We start from the raw sequence: 16,647 nt of genomic DNA, 5'->3' as shown, positions 1-16,647 counted from the left end.
AAGCTCGACAAGCAGGTAAACATGTAGATATCCATTGTACCTTGCTACTCCTGGACGGGGTTAGTAAAATCAACTCTCAACCTCATGGTTTCTCATCTGTTGACGTTTGTTACACAGGACCAGAGACTCTTTAGTTAACAAACGGTACTAGAGTGTCTCCCTCGAACCGCTCCACAAGAACTCTGTTGACCTTGGCTCCGTCTCTGCATCCGCACGCATAATAGAGATCTCCAACCTCCTGGCCAATGAATAAACCATGCACGCACGCCCAGGAGAGAGAGAGAGTGTGGGAGAGGGAGATGGAGAGAGAGAGGAAGAGAGAGAGAGTGGAAAGAGAGAGGGATACAGAGACAGGAAGAGAGACAGAGGGAGGGAGAAAGAGAGAGAGAGAGAGAGAGAGAGAGAGAGAGAGAGAGAGAGAGAGAGAGAGAGAGAGAGAGAGAGAGAGAGAGACAGAGAGAGACAGAGAGAGACAGAGAATGAGAGATCCGCGCTGTGCACTTTGGCCCTGCTTTCTGATTGGTTCATGTGTTTGACCTTTGTCTGGATTTTTGATGAAGTCTGAGGTAGGTGCTCCGCTGTACCGGTCTGACTGTTGGTTTGTGTACCGGTCTGGAGCGTTCAGGGCTTTTGACTGGTGTTTGGATCACTCCAGCACATTTTATTGCTGTCTATTTTACGACCATGTATACAGTACTAACCCACTTGTGTTTCTAATGAAGTGAGCCTAATTAATGGACGATAAGCGTTAGTTGGGTTTATAAGTCAGATGCTTTTTAAAGCTCCCAAATGCTTCAAGCACTGAAATGCTTCGCCCAGTCGCTCATCGCTGAACAGCAGCTCACAGAACCGTCTCAAAGACAACATGTTGAGGTCTCCTTAACGGAGGAGACTCCCACTTAAGACACAAATATACTGGCTGTACATCACGTCTCCAGGGAAGCTGTGGCCCATTAAGGATAATTACACTGTAGGGGTGTCCTCGTTCTAAATCATACCATATAGCATTAAAAACCACCCCAGCAATCTTGTCTCATATCCTGTGTAACTTCAAATCCATCATTTAAGCACAAAGGCGTTCTGCACAGGCATTGTGCTTCACCCCATGGTGGATACGACTGAGAAGGTAAATGATGTGTATTCTGGTAGTAGTGCTTTAAAGAGGGAAACATAAATGCTATACTATAAAACCACTTGATACACAAGTACAATCACTTTCACATAGCAATCAATTCAAACAAATAAAAACCCAAACAATCAACTGATCATGTCAGTAAGCATGAGAAGGACCAGGAAGTTGACACCCAGTCAGCAGGAACGACAGGTAGTCTGTCTGGAGGGCGGGTCCAAAGGCTACATCTGCTAATGATCTGCATGAGTAACTCTGGCTCCATTAGCCATCCTGTTTGTCAGGCCTGCAGCGCCGAGGCCAGAGGAACGGCATCGGAGTATCACATATTCTAGAACCTTGAAGTAGTACTTTAAACACATGAACACACACATGAACACACACACATACACACACACAAGCACACACACATACTAAACATATAGTAATCAAACTCAAAGCACAAAGAACGGATGCACACATACGCGCAAACACACACACACACACACACACACACACAAACACACACACACACACACACACACACACACACACACACACACACACACACACACACACACACACACACACACACACACACACACACACACACACACACGGACACAGACACACCCAGAGGGACTGACCTGTCCTGGTCAGCGCTGCGGAAGCGGGGGAGGATCATGTGCCTGAAGCTGCTGCTGCGGTCCAGTTTGGGCTGACTCTTGGCCCTCTTGATGGAGCCCTTCAACCTCCTGCTCAGGAAGCTCTGAGAGGAGGAGAGAGGGGGTATGGGGTGATTGGGTATGGGGTACGGGGGTGAGGGAGTGACAGGTAGATGGGTGAGGGAGGTGAGGACGGAGGGGGGAAGGGGACAAAAGGAAACAACAGAATGATGCGGGGACAAACAGATGAAGCCGATACAAGAATGGTGTGGGATGTGAGTAGAAAGAAATTAGTTATCTTCGTGCACCCACGCGGCTCTGAAACATGCACTGACATACAATGGCCAGAAGAGGGCATTGACGTGCAGAAAATGGCTCTTGAAAATCCTATCAATTGCCCGTGCAATTTATTTTGCATGCTTCCATAATTCACAATATTAACCAATGGAATTGATAATACAGACAATGCACATGTATGATATGCAGGCAGTGGAAAAACAAATAAATATACATCAAGAACTTGTTAAAATCAAATGTCGGACTAAACAAATTAAGATTGATTCAGTTTATGGTCCTTTTTTCCTTGAGATTATCCCCCAATGTTAAGGCAATAGCCTTTTAATGTTTAAATAGATAAAGCCGTAAGTTAAAACCTACTTACAGTTTCTTGATAGCATTACTCTAGTGTTAATGTTAGTGTCTAGTGTTCCCGCGCAACATTAACGTGGTAAATATACACTTTGCAGTCTTTAGATACAGACTTCTACAACAGATACTTTTATTTCACAGTAAGTCTCAGTTTGGATAGTTAATTTCGTCCCCCGAGTACCAATTTAACTAGAGCTTAAAACGATGCACTTATGAGTCTAAAATCCAGTGAAATGAGTGACGGTAGAAATTGAAGTATGAGAACAAGTTGTAAGTCAACATTAAGGTTCTACAGCCCATCAATCTTTCAATGTAAGAACTCTGTTTTAGTGGGAAGAACCGGCTGGTGGTCAGTCGGCTCTGACTGCAGAGGTCATAGAGCAAGATGCCCCAGCCCCCACCTGCTCCTTAACCACATGTATCCCACTGTACGTCGTTTGGGATAAGAGCGTCTGCTGAATGAATAGTAGCAGTAATTAGTAATCAATTGAAACAACTGAAAACCCAGCGAGATATCAATAGAAGATCATCACCTCCTCAGGGCAAAGTGGTGTCATTAGCTCATTTACCAGATGCTTTCGTCCGGGGTGAATTCCGATACGTGTCTTTAAGGAGCCGGGCTGAGGGCATCTTACCCTAGGATGTCTTCAGGTAAGACTACGGACATTAGGGATCAGGCCCTGTTACCTTTCAACTGGGAGTGGAACAAACCCCTAGCAACCACAATCAAACACCTCCCACCAATAAACAGCAATCATATCAAAGTAAAAATGTGGATGACAAACTTAATGAATACAGATCAACTAATCTTGGTAGTAAGCATAAGAAGGATCAGAGTATATCCAGTCAGCAGCAACGACAGGTAGTCCGTCTGGAGGGCGGGGCTAAAGACTCTATCTGCTGCTTCCATGCTAATGATCCGCATGAGGGACTCTGGCTCCATTAGCCATCCAGTCTGTCAGGCCCGCAGCACCGAGGCCGGAGGTACGGCATCGGAGTGCAGCAGCGCAGTTTGTTTCAATGTTTTCATTTTCCATTGTACCACATACCTCAAAGGGGGGCAGCGGGGCGATATACGGTCCCGCCATGGGCATCGAACCGGCAACCCTCCAGTCTCCGCCCCAGTGTGAGCAGAAGGGGGAGGAGGGGGAGTAGGGGGAGCGAGGGGGGGCGGTGGTGGCGGGGGAGCGGGGGAGGGGGAGGGAGAGGGAGGGCGCGAGGGGGAGCGAGCGAGGTAAAGGAGGGGTGGACGGCGCCTTCTTGGAGCCCCGGCGTCCGCCCGGGGGAGGGGGCTGCTGCGGGCGGGGGAGAGGGGCGGGGAAGAGGAGCGAGGGGGAGGAGGCCACGGCCATGGCCAGGGAGAGGGAGGGGGAGGAGGAGGTGAAGGGGTGGCGAGGCGTGGCGCTGTGGCGCCGGGACCCGGGGAGGTGGAGGTCGCCGGGGGGGAGGGAGAGGGAGAGGGAGGCGGGCAGCGTGCGGGGACGCGAGCAGGAGGGGGGGGTACTCACGGGTTGTCGGAAGGGTTGCGGGGGGGCGGTGGGAGGGATCTCCATGCTGGGCTGCTTCCCTGTGGCGATGCTCTTCCGCCGGGCGCGGTGATCTGGGGGGGGACCAGTTAGACCAGTTGGACCAGTTAGACCAGTTAGACCAGTGAAAACAGTGTTCTGCTCGCACCGAAGACGCAACCAACATTGTAGGATTATCAGAAACCGGTAACCTGTAAAAAAAAACTGGGACTACACCACACATGATTCAACCAACCGTCTTTCGTAGCTGGCTTCCCTCACACCCTCCGCCTGCCCGTCTCCTCCCTTCTATCTATTTGTCCGGGTCCAGAAGGAGGATTCATACATCGAGCGCAAGACCGCCAGATGTCGACCCACAGCTCAAAGCCCAACCTCACTGAGTTCTTCAGCACCCGACTACGTGCTCATGACATCCTCCTCATCGGTAGAAAAACGTAACTGAACTGCTGTCGAAGGCATGGTCTGTACTGTAATAGTTATGGTGTAATGTTGGTGTAATGGTGGTAATCATTTCAGTATAGCGTTAGTATGACAAATGTGCACATTTTTACTGGATACACAGTTGTGTTTAAGGGCATTCAAAAATGTCTACACCACCGGTGAAGGGCAATTCAGAAACCAGTAAGTGACCACTAGTAACCAGTCCCCAATAAGTCCATTTTTCAAAATAACACAGAAAATAGTGTTTTAGCTCATCATAGCATGGTGCAAAGAAACAGATCGCCTGCCCCCAAGCCTGACAAAGGAGTATCTGCTGTTCTTCTACAGAAAAGCACAAAAAAGCAGCAAAATCCATATCAAACCGAAGAAAGAGGCAGAAACCCCACTTTTTGAGGAGCCAACTAATATATTCTATAATCTTGTAAATAACCCTTTCCCGAATGCTACGAGAACAGGTCATATCGACTTGATGTTGTTCAGTCAATTCCATCATGCCAGAGAACACAGAGACCCCAACAAGAGAACGTGACACAAATACCTTGGCTGATACCAATTGGTACTATTACAAATGTTGGAACACTCCCAAAAGTGGTGCCTGAAACGTGGCACACGTTTCAGGCACCACATTTGGGAGTGTTCAAGGTAATCAAGGTAGATTCAGGCAGTGGATTCTAAAATTCTGAGTATACATCACAAGGCTGATGGAACAGGCCCTGGAATATATGGATATGGTGCGTCTTACTTTAAAGTCACTTCCTGTATATCGCCCAATCACATCGTCGGTGGCAGAGGCTGATTACCTATTGGAAGCACACCTGACCAGCTTATTAGTCACAAGAAAATCTCACATTCTGTACTAGTGACATGGCAAATAATGCATTACAAGGGAAGAAACAATCGCCCAACTCTGTCTAAAAGAGATGAGGTTGTCCTTTATTAGTTTGGTCGGAGAGGCTGGTAGAGTAGAGGCTGGTAGAGTAGAGGCTGGTAGAGTGAGAGGCTGGTAGAGTAGAGGCTGGTAGAGTAGAGGCTGGTAGATTAGAGGCTGGTAGAGTGAGAGGCTGGTAGAGTGAGAGGCTGGTAGAGTGAGAGGCTGGTGGAGTGAGAGGCTGGTAGTGTAGAGGCTGGTAGAGTAGAGGCTGGTAGAGTGAGAGGCTGGTAGAGTAGAGGCTGGTAGAGTAGAGGCTGGTAGAGTAGAGGCTGGTAGATTAGAGGCTGGTGGAGTGAGAGGCTGGTAGAGTGAGAGGCTGGTAGAGTGAGAGGCGGGTAGAGTGAGAGGCTGGTAGAGTGAGAGGCTGGTAGAGTAGAGGCTGGTGGAGTGAGAGGCTGGTAGAGCAGAGGCTGGTAGAGTAGAGGCTGGTAGAGTGAGAGGCTGGTAGAGTAGAGGCTGGTAGAGCAGAGGCTGTTAGAGCAGAGGCTGGTAGAGTAGAGGCTGGTAGAGTGAGAGGCTGGTAGAGTGAGAGGCTGGTAGAGTGAGAGGCTGGTGGAGTGAGAGGCTGGTAGAGTGAGAGGCTGGTAGAGCAGAGGCTGTTAGAGCAGAGGCTGTTAGAGCAGAGGCTGGTAGAGTAGAGGCTGGTAGAGTGAGAGGCTGGTAGAGTGAGAGGCTGGTAGAGTGAGAGGCTGGTAGAGTGAGAGGCTGGTGGAGTGAGAGGCTGGTAGAGTGAGAGGCTGGTAGAGTAGAGGCTGGTAGAGTAGAGGCTGGTAGAGTAGAGGCTGGTAGAGTGAGAGGCTGGTAGAGTGAGAGGCTGGTAGAGTAGAGGCTGGTAGAGTGAGAGGCTGGTAGAGTAGAGGCTGGTAGAGTAGAGGCTGGTAGAGTGAGAGGCTGGTAGAGTAGAGGCTGGTAGAGTAGAGGCTGGTAGAGTGAGAGGCTGGTAGAGTGAGAGGCTGGTAGAGTGAGAGGCTGGTGGAGTGAGAGGCTGGTAGAGTGAGAGGCTGGTAGAGTAGAGGCTGGTAGAGTAGAGGCTGGTAGAGTAGAGGCTGGTAGAGTAGAGGCTGGTAGAGTGAGAGGCTGGTAGAGTAGAGGCTGGTAGAGTGAGAGGCTGGTAGTGCGATACGGAGACACTAAACCTTTGTGGACATTACAAGCCAACTGGCAGCAACTTTAATCCAAACGCATGCCTGAACAAAATGGAGCATGAGGGAAGGAGAGACAGCCGGGAGATGATGGAGTTTAAAGGTTAGGAAAGCTGAATTAAGGGGTTGCATCTACCCTGTCGACCCCAATCCAAGTCCTCAACCCCACCTAGCTCCCCCCCAAAGCCCCCTCCCACCCTGACATCCTGCCTGCCACCGGCTTGGGAGAGGAGAACCAGGAAAATGGATGAGCTGCCAGGGCATCAGACAGGCAGAACATGCAGGCAGACAGGAGAGGTGGAGGAGGAGCAGGTGTTCGGGGTGTGTGAGAGAGACATATTCCAGGGAAGAAAAAGAGAGGAGAGGTTTAATTTAACACACCAGTACGTACTTGATTCCTGTCTGCCAAGTCGGTGGCCCGGTGAGGTGGATGGGTGACAGAGGAGTAGGATCAGGAAGGATGGGGAGGAGGGGAGTGTAGTCTGTAGGGAGTTAAACTCCCCTTTGTGGAAAGGTACTGAGTCCATCCGCACTGCCTATAGCCTACCTGTAGCCTGCGGACAATGGGGATCAAACCCAGAACCTTTCCGGCTGGCAGTCAAAGACCCTAGCCCCTACGTTCCTCCTAAACTGTAAGACCAAGAACAATACTTTGATTGTAGTCCTAAGCTTACAAGCCCTTTTCTCTATAATGTTAAACCAGACAACTGACAAAAACATCACATGTTAATAACATGCAGTCAGATGGTGGACAATGCATGTGTTCTGTTGCCTGGTGCCTGTGTTACTGTGTGTTACACTCTGTAATCATGCCAGTTAATAACCGCCTGTCCTGAACTCCAAGGCCGACATTGACAAATCCAGACCTCCTACCAAAGCCAAGACGCTTCAAAAGAGAGGGGCGTGAAAATATTTTCACACACACACAAACACACACACACACACACATATATATATAGATTAGTGCTGTCAGTTAAACGCGTTATTAACGGCGTTAACGCAAACCAATTTTAACGCCGTTAATTTTTTTATCGTGCGATTAACGCAATTGCTTATTATTACATTTTTTATTTTTATTTTTCTTTGGCTCAAAACAAAGAAGCAGTAGCCTGACTGCTATGTTCAAGGCAGCATGTTTGTATGTTCATCGTTTAATTGCACTATAGGCTTTTTTTTTATCATCCTGTTTTGATCAGTATATGCCAATGTTGTTATCAATGAAAAAACATTTGCACAAGGCAAGCCGATGCACTTCACCATGTTGATAAGAGCATTAAAATGAGAACAATTAATGGGACAAAGAAATCAAGGGATATTTAGCATAGAAAAAAGATTTGCGATTAATCGTGAGTTAGCTATGACATTAATACGATTAATCGCGACTAAATATTTTAATCGCTTGACAGCACTAATATATATATATATATATATATATACAGTCAATCTTTTCAAGTGGAAGGGCGACCCCTGATGACCAAAGAGCCTGCATTGCCCTAGATAACGTGGAGCGGTTCCATAGATGAGAATAAATGAATTATTAAAGGGTCGGGATGGGGAATAGATTGAGTTCTGTCTTTTAAAGGTTCCCCTGACCTTTAGAGTCCAACAGGAAAGTTCAGGAATCATGCTGAGTTGATGCGCTTGGACTTCCTCTCATTCACCCCCATACACCCCCATACACCCCCTCACTCTTCCCTCTTCCCTCTCATTGTCTCACTCATCCCTCCAACGTCTCACTCAGTCACGCACTTACTTTCACATTATCGTTTCACTTTCTTCACTCACATAGGCAAAGTTTAGTAAAAATGTGACAACATTATTCGTCAAATATGTGTTCAAATGAAGAATTGAAACATCGAAGTTGCATCATGTCGATAATCAATAGTAAAGCAAATCGTAAAGGCCACAGACTAGAGATTAACAGACTAGAAGCCACAGATTAGAGGCCACAGACTAGAGGTTTATCGACTAGAGGCCAAAGACTAGAGGCCTGCTATGTGCTACAGCATTGACTTACAGAGAGAGAGGACAGTCATTACGCATTGACCAGCCTCAAATCCCAAAACTACAGATGGTCAAAATCGTGTCTCTCTCTCTCTCTCTCTCTCTCTCTCTCTCTCTCTCTCTCTCTCTCTCTCTCTCTCTCTCTCTCTCTCTCTCTCTCTCTCTCTCTCTCCCTCTCCCTCTCTGTGTCATTCTGTGTCTCTCTGTCACTCTGTCTCTTGACATCTGTGATGGCTTTGGTCATTTTCTGTAGAAAAGTTTAAAATATCTGTATTGAATGTTGTTGCCTTTGTTGTTTTCTCTAGGACATCTAATCCATACAGCACTATCTTTTGGACGGTCTCTTTTCAGACCACAGCCCATTCTCCACCCTCCAGAAGACTAGAATTCTCAGTTCCCCAGCCTCTCTGGGGCTAAGGCCCACCACGATCCCAACCACAAGTGAAATGCAGAAGTAGGTCACTTTTGAAAAATTTCACACAGATTATTACCAGGATATGAGGAATCTATATTATTTTACACACAGCAGACTATCAAAAAGTATCCCATAGAGACAGGCTCATAAAAATCTGATTATGGCATTATTTGTTAAATATGTATGGAAATTGAGCATTGCAACATGGAACTTGCATCACATGAAACAATAACTAGTTTGATAGTAAAGGAAATCATTCTGAGCCATAATTCTATTAGTAAATTATGGATTAAGTATTAAACACCATCAAATTCACGGCACACCTCGACACCTCTGCTACAGCGTTGTGTTACAATGAGAGGACAGCCATCCCACAGACAACACCATGGACCCTACTAACCTCAGCAAACTACAACCACACAAACTACACTCCACATCTCAGACTCTCTCTCTCTCTCTCCCTCTCTCTCTGTCTGTGTGTGTCTCTCTCTGTCACTCTCTCTCTGTATGCGTCTCTGTCAATTTCTCACACTCTCTTTCTGTCTGTGTCTCTGTCCCTCTCTCACACTCTCTGTCTGTCTGTGTCTCTATCACTCTCTCTTGTCTGAGATCTGTGATGGCTGTGAAAACAATTGGAAGTTAAAAATATCTGCATGTGATGTTGTCTTTGTTGATTGTCTCCTGAACATCTAATCCAAACTGTTATCTCTCTCTCTGTCTCTCTTTCAGTGTAAGTATGTGTCTCTCTCTCTCTTTTGGACTGTCTTTTGTTCAATCTCTCTCACTCTCTTTCAGTTCCCTTTCATTTCTCACCTTTCTTTTAGTATCTCTTTTTGAGTCTCTCTCCATACACCCACACACCCACACAGTCTTTCACTCACTCACTCAGTCCATTTCCGAGCCTCTTCTATAAGGCACATAGACGTAATTACACAAACACGCAACCAGACACCAACACACACACAGACACACACTGACACACGCACAAACTCCTCTGCTCTGTCCTCTCCTACGCAGCAATTTTACATAATTCAGACTCATTTATTCCTCTCTCTCTCTCTTTACCTCTCTCTCTCTCTCTCTCTCTCTCTCTCTCTCTCTCTCTCTCTCTCTCTCTCTCTCTCTCTCTCTCTCTCTCTCTCTCTCTCTCTTTACCTCTCTCTCTCTCTCTCTTTCTCTTTACCCCTCTCTCTCTCTCTCTCTCTCTCGCTGTCTCTCTCTCTCCCTCTTTGACTCTCGCTCTTTCTGTCTCCCTATGTCTCTGTCGCTCTCTCTATTTCTCTTTGTTATTCATTCCTCCTATGGTCTCACCTCCTTCGCTCTCATTCCAGTCTACTTCATCATCAACATTCAATCCTCAGCATCATCATCACCCCACCATCCATACCCTTATTGAGGGCTTCAAACCTCCACCTTTGTCGCCACCTCTATCTTTCCCTGTATTACTCACAATCTGCCCTCTCTCTCACTGTGTCTGTCTCTATCTCTGCCTCTTTCTCTCACCATCCCTCTGGTTCTCTCTTCATCTCTCTCACAAACAGTCTCTCTTTCTCAATTTTTCTCAATTTGCTCCTCCAAATGGCAATCTTGTGTTTTATTTTCTTCTCCCCCTGGCTTTGTGCCTGTTTCCCCTGCGGTTCTGTCACTATCTCCCTGGCTCCTACCAGAGGAGGAGCTTGTTGGGAAACAAAGGAGCCATAATGGCAGCCATTTCAAGAGTTAGAGTAGACCGGTGACGAGGCGTCCACAACTTCAAAGGGCTTTTATCCAAGTTTGTGCGGGGTAGCATGGGGTGAGGAATGGTGGGGGTGGGGGGTGGCTGTGGTCGGTGATGTAAAGAAGCATGGATGCCTTTGTAGGATAGTGGCGTTACTAGCCTGAAAGGTTCTTGGTTTGTACCGCAATGTCCGCAGCGTACCTATAGGCTTCCTAGAGCAAGATGTCCTCACCCATACCTGCTCATTAACAAAACGTATCTGAAGAAACTCTGGAGTCACTTTTGGATCACGGCATCTGCCAAATGACTAAAGAGTAGTAACAGGAGGCAGAACAGACCCTCTGGCTATTGGTGGGAGGCGGGTTTCAACTCAATACTATAGTGTGTTGGTGTGAGGGAGAGAGTATGTTTGTTGTTTGTGTGTGTGTTTGTCGGTTGTGTGAGTATGAACGACCGATCGTGTGTGTGTGTGTGTGTGTGTGTGTGTGTGTGTGTGTGTGTGTGTGTGTGTGTGTGTGTGTGTGTGTGTGTGTGTGTGTGTGTAAACCGATAAATGTCAAAGCGATTAAAGTGACCACAGCGCTTAGAAAGATGCTGTCAAAAAAACCTAAAAACACAATACAGTTATGTCTTTTTACCATGCATTTTAGAGTGATTGTAGGAGATATTGAGTCTGGTCGTGCCAGTTAGGTAATATCAGTTTTTTACAACTTTATTATAGAAAAAACTCACTTGAGTGCTTAAAGATGAGGTGTTCAAGATGTAGCGGCAGTGGTGAGGTTGCAGATTGCAGCCAGCTGAATACTATTTTAACTGGTATGCGAGGGTACTGCAGGCGGTACATGGGATTCTATTTTTGAAACAGACATATTTACTATAATATACATTTTTTTGGTGTCCCCCCTCCTTTCCCCATTACAATGTTTCCATTGCAATTTTTTCCATTGTTTTGTGTTAATTTGTGTTTGCTAAAAAAAAACTGAGAATAGGAAGCGTGGCTGACATTCTCTTTTCCATGTTTCCAATTGGTCATATCCTTCTTGCAGTAATAATAGTGTATACAGGGGGTGGTAGCACTCTTTGCTCAGCTGCATTGTGTATTCATACATCTTTTACTGTCTGCATATGAAGTGAAGGTCTTGATGAATGAATTTAGTGGTACATCGACAGTCAAAGGTTGGTAACACCTGATTTAGCTGACAAATGGGTCTGAATCACCTTTATGAATTCATAGGCTATGTATAATGTGCCTAGGTTATAGAAACGTCCATAATGATCATTAGAATGTGCCCCCCTTTTGAAAAGAAGGGGTGCTCTGAAAACATATCCGATTGCGTGCTGAAGTAATTATTTCAAATGGTGGAACGATGAACAATACGCAAACTTTGACGCAAATTTCCAAAGCTGTAAGGGGAAAGAAAGAAATTGTTGTTTTCTGAAATCATTCCAATCAGATTGCAAAGAACAACAGTGTTCTTACATGGCGCCCCAGTGGAGGGCTTTGTTCTGGGAGGAGTGGATGTTTAGGGGATTAAAGCTTAGTCTTTGTGTGCTTAAAACAATTTTTTGAAGTTTTGTTGATTTTCTATTTGCACTTCTTGTTCCCCCCCCCACACACACCCATACACACACATTGGGGTGGTCCTAGTGGGAATCTAACCACTAACCCTGCCATGCTCTACCAGTGGCTCCAGACACAACCACATGCATCATGAGGATATACATATTAAATAGGTTCATGGCCATTAATACTAAAAGCACCGTAAGATTGATCAGAACAACTAGATGGGACCAACTAGATGCTCTCAGGGGGCCGTCCCAACCATTGGCTGAGGGCCAGCTGAGTCTGGGCTCTCTGGTGCCTCTCTGGGTGCTTGGTCTCTAGCAACCTAGCAACTGGAACAGAATACCGTGCAAATGAAAATTCTGAAAGTTATTATTATGGATGAGTTGCGGTGAGTTTATGACCTGTTTCAAAATGTCTGCTTCAGCAATCCCATGACCAAGGATTATGCTATTTGGTGGACGCATTTATCCAAGTGCCTCTTTCATACATGATCATATGCATTCTCATAAAGGGCAGCCGCAGTGGGAATAAACCCAGTACACTTGCAGCGTTTATGCCACACTCTGCCAATTAGACAACCAATAATACGCACGTTAACTTGACTTGTTCAAGTTTATAAAACAATAGGAGATCTGTTTTACAGCACATAAAGTCACTCTAAAGCTCATGTCGCAGAATACTGCTATGAAGACTGCCTGTCTTCCTCTTTACTTCCTCTCTACTGAACCTCACTTAACACCTCATCCAAAACACACAGTGGCCCTATACACAGTAGCACACAGTCGCACACCGTAACTACACACAGTACACAGTAGTACTTTACATTAGGGATGCAACTAAGTAATAGCAAATGCAGTGAAAATTAACAAGAGTCCAAAGTGATGTCTTAAATGTCCTTGCTTTATCTCACAGGCAGCCAAGAAAAATTCAACCACTCCTGTCATAATGATCCATGATGCACTTATTTCAGTTGAACCACATCATTCAGAATCAAATGTTAGTTATTTGTTTTTGATAAATAACTTATGCAATTTATCATCATTAAAATTTGATTCGAAACATTAACTGCTGTTCTAACTAATTGATTAACCGACTAATCCTTGCAGCCCAACTTGACATGCAAAGTAGTAGCGCTGAACAGAATGCACAATGCTAATAATACAAATAATACGTTTCATAGTGTGTTTTTCCCAAACTCAAAACACTGTACAATCAGATCAGACGTGCTACACAGAATAGCGCTGTGCAGAATGCACAGTGGCACTACACACAGAATACACAGTGAGTTCTGAGGCAGGGCTTTGGGATTAACAGTACAGACACCGACCACCGCTGTCTCCACCCCTTCTCAGTGTTCAGTAAGACTCAGTGAAGCAGGCGACTCCCTGTGCATCACAAGCGTTTAGTTTCAGACTCTGCAAACAGACTCCAGAACAGGACTGGGATCTTAGCCTTGAAGTCGGCACCAGCCCTTCCTCCTTCCCCCCCCAGAGCTACTGCTCGTGGCTTCACTCCGACGTCGACCCGACCCGGAGGATGCTAAGCTACGGATGCTAATCGACCGGTTGGCTGTCAGAGGGACCCCGGCTCTGCTTGGGGGCTCTCTCATTGTTGCATCCTTCTGTCCTGATCATGAATATAAAAGACAAGGGGGGCGGGGGGGATATGAGAATAGACTGACCCTGCACACAGATAATACCCTTAATAACGCCTTGATTGTACTGGGCTTTGTCTTATTGCCGGTGTTATCGGGTAATGGTTGCACCCTACATCTATGCTGCAGTTTGCTTACGTACTTAGTTACTGCAGACTCTCCTTTCAAGGCATTTGAGTTGTCAGAGAGAGCCAAGGGTCCAGGAGTGGGAGTAAGACGACAGATCTATAGAGCACATCGGTAGCCTCGCTTTGATGCCATTCATTCATATACTCCGAGTCCTGGATCTGCATTGCTGCTTGTCTCCTTTGAGGTGAACTGGCTCAAAGGAGAGATATCTAAACACCTGAAATGAGGAGAACCGTCTGCATGACTGTACAGCCGGAATGTATGACCTTGTTCAAGTGAGGGGAACATATAAAGGCTATTTGAGTTGGATACTTCAAATAAATGACAAAAAGAATATTTGTACTTGACAAATGCCCATTATGGTATTATTATTGTATTTTTAAGCTTTATCTATTTGTAATACCACTTCCTGCTGTAGCACATCCATTCCACGGTACATCTTTTAAAAAATACCAGATTTCAGAGACATATCAGAGGTTTAAATTCTCAATCTCATAGGCTGGAGGCCAACTGAGTGCTGGTTAAATGCTGTTGAACGGCTGGCACTTTTTCCCAGAGGTGTAAAAACAACACATGGGGATAGGTTATAACAGGTTATAACGACATTGATGATTTGTCTTGGTGGTTCATGGGGATGTATTGTCTGGATCAATTAATAGATGAATCAATTTACCATTATTCTAAATTCTTAGATTAATTATATTTATTCTGGAGAAGCAAAAGTAAAAGAAAGTTAATGCCAATGCAGTCTACCCGAAGGTATCTGTGAGCAAGTTGATTTATCCCAACCTGCTTTTTAATGGCATGTTTACCATTCCCAGTCTCTCTTTGGATTAAAAAGCTCAATAGTAAATCAAAATAACTACAGTACTGCTTGTAGACTAAGGGGCTCTGCAGGGGTTCCTTAAGTGTTACACTTTCTTTCATCAATTCTCATAATTTCATCAACCCAGTCCTTTAGATGTCAAGTAACAATATGGGTTCACAGTTTGTGAAGACTTTACTCTTACACGCATTTGCTCTCATCTTTGTTCTCATCTCATCTGCAGTTTACCTAATATGTATCCTGTACCCAATAGATGCAGTGCACCCAAATAACAACTGAAACATATTGGGAACAACGCATACCTCGCCACCACCAGTGTGTCCTCCCACTGTCCACCATCACCATCTACTTCTACATCACCATCTACCCCACCACCTCCACAATCTACACCACCACCACCGCCGCCACAATCTACACCAACCCCTTCGACACAATCTACACCAACACCACAATCTACACCAACACTACCATCCCCACCACCACAAGCATCTATACCACCAACACCACCACCATCTACAGCACAACAACACCACCTACCACCACCACCATCAACAAGAGCCGGACTACCTTCACCACCAACATCCCCATCTACACCAACACCCCCAACACCACCAAAACCCACACCACCAGCTCTACCACCACCACAGCCACCCCCCCAGCCAACGACAAAGTTGCCCTCCCGATTTCCACCTTCACCACCACTACCTCCACCACCACCTCAACCAAGTCACCACATAACAGCCTCGTGGGGCCAGCTTTAGAAGTGGTCAACCGCACCTTTTCCTTTTATGGAAGCTTCTCAGTTTTAGGATGGACCAGTCACTGCTGAAAATCTTTTATTCATCTCGTACCGTCTGTCAGTCAGTCTTGTACCTGTTGGTGTGGTTAGGTTACCCTGAGGAATAAGTACTTGCTTGAGAAGGGATCTGTGACCTTTGATCTGAACCACCTAAAACACGTTGAGCAGAGGGGATTCATTAAGAAAGCTGAGTGTATTCTTCACATCCCTCTCTTCATTTCAGATGCCCCTCTCCCCTCAGGGTGGAGATATAGGACGGCTGTTTGTGGCAGCGATCGAATCAGTCGCTCCTTCTGGCCAGAGGCTGCCTGTCGTCTTAGTGTGTGACTGGAGTGTATGTGGAGTTGTTTTAGTCCTAATGCTGATCTATTATTCATTGATTCTGTTTTTATGTTTATTTTATGTTTCAATTGTTTGTGCTTTTTTTTGTACTGCTTGCTGCAATATGTCTTGCCCCTGTGCCTGTGGTGATGATAAAGATCTCTCTGCTCTCATTTATAGCAGATCATTTCTATATTAAATAGGGATATTATTCAGCCTCATCCCATTTTAATTCATTTCATTAGCAGTTCCAAATGTTCCGATTTCATGAATAGTGACAACAAAACAAACTAATACTTTGTGTCCTGACAGTTGACCACAGAAGCTGTGGTCGGTCACTAAAAGGTGCCTTGCCCGTGGGTTAGCACATAAGCGGGTTGTTCTCTTGGCCAGCCCATTCACCACGGAGATGTGTAGGGTGCAATCTATTTTCTATATTCTATTTTTTCCGAACCATCCATTAATGGCTCTTCATACTTATTCAGGCTATTCATGAAACCTTTTAAGTTATCTGTCTGATAAAAGCATTAGTCTGAACAGGAAAAGAAAAGAAAGTACTGGGAAAAGAAAGAAAAAAAAGTCGATAGGTCCATTTAATTCAATTTCTCACTCACTCACTCCTCATTTTGATCCAAACCCAGGCGCTCTGTTTAGTTGCCATGGTAACCCCCCACATCCACATCACCCTTCCTCCTCCTCCTCGTTCCTATGTAGTGTAACGTTTAAGTCACAGCCGTAGAGCAAGGCATCAGAC

General features: G+C 45.7%; 1 protein-coding gene across 10 annotated transcripts in view; it reads right to left on the bottom strand.

Annotated features, from left to right (window-relative positions):
- The window catches only part of syngap1b (synaptic Ras GTPase activating protein 1b), a 133,477-nt gene that overhangs the window by 35,176 nt on the left and 81,654 nt on the right, over positions 1 to 16,647 (bottom strand). For all 10 annotated transcript variants that reach the window (XM_030370664.1, XM_030370663.1, XM_030370668.1 and 7 more), the window contains 2 exons: positions 3,930 to 4,021; positions 1,756 to 1,877 (listed from right to left, as the gene is read on the bottom strand). In XM_030370664.1, coding sequence (XP_030226524.1) covers positions 1,756 to 1,877; positions 3,930 to 4,021 — 214 coding nt within the window. The remainder of the gene's footprint in view (positions 1 to 1,755; positions 1,878 to 3,929; positions 4,022 to 16,647) is intronic.

The sequence above is a fragment of the Gadus morhua genome, chromosome 11 (genome assembly GCF_902167405.1).
Source record: "Gadus morhua chromosome 11, gadMor3.0, whole genome shotgun sequence".
Taxonomy (NCBI): Eukaryota; Metazoa; Chordata; class Actinopteri; order Gadiformes; family Gadidae; genus Gadus; species Gadus morhua.
This window is presented reverse-complemented; position numbering and strand designations above follow the sequence as displayed.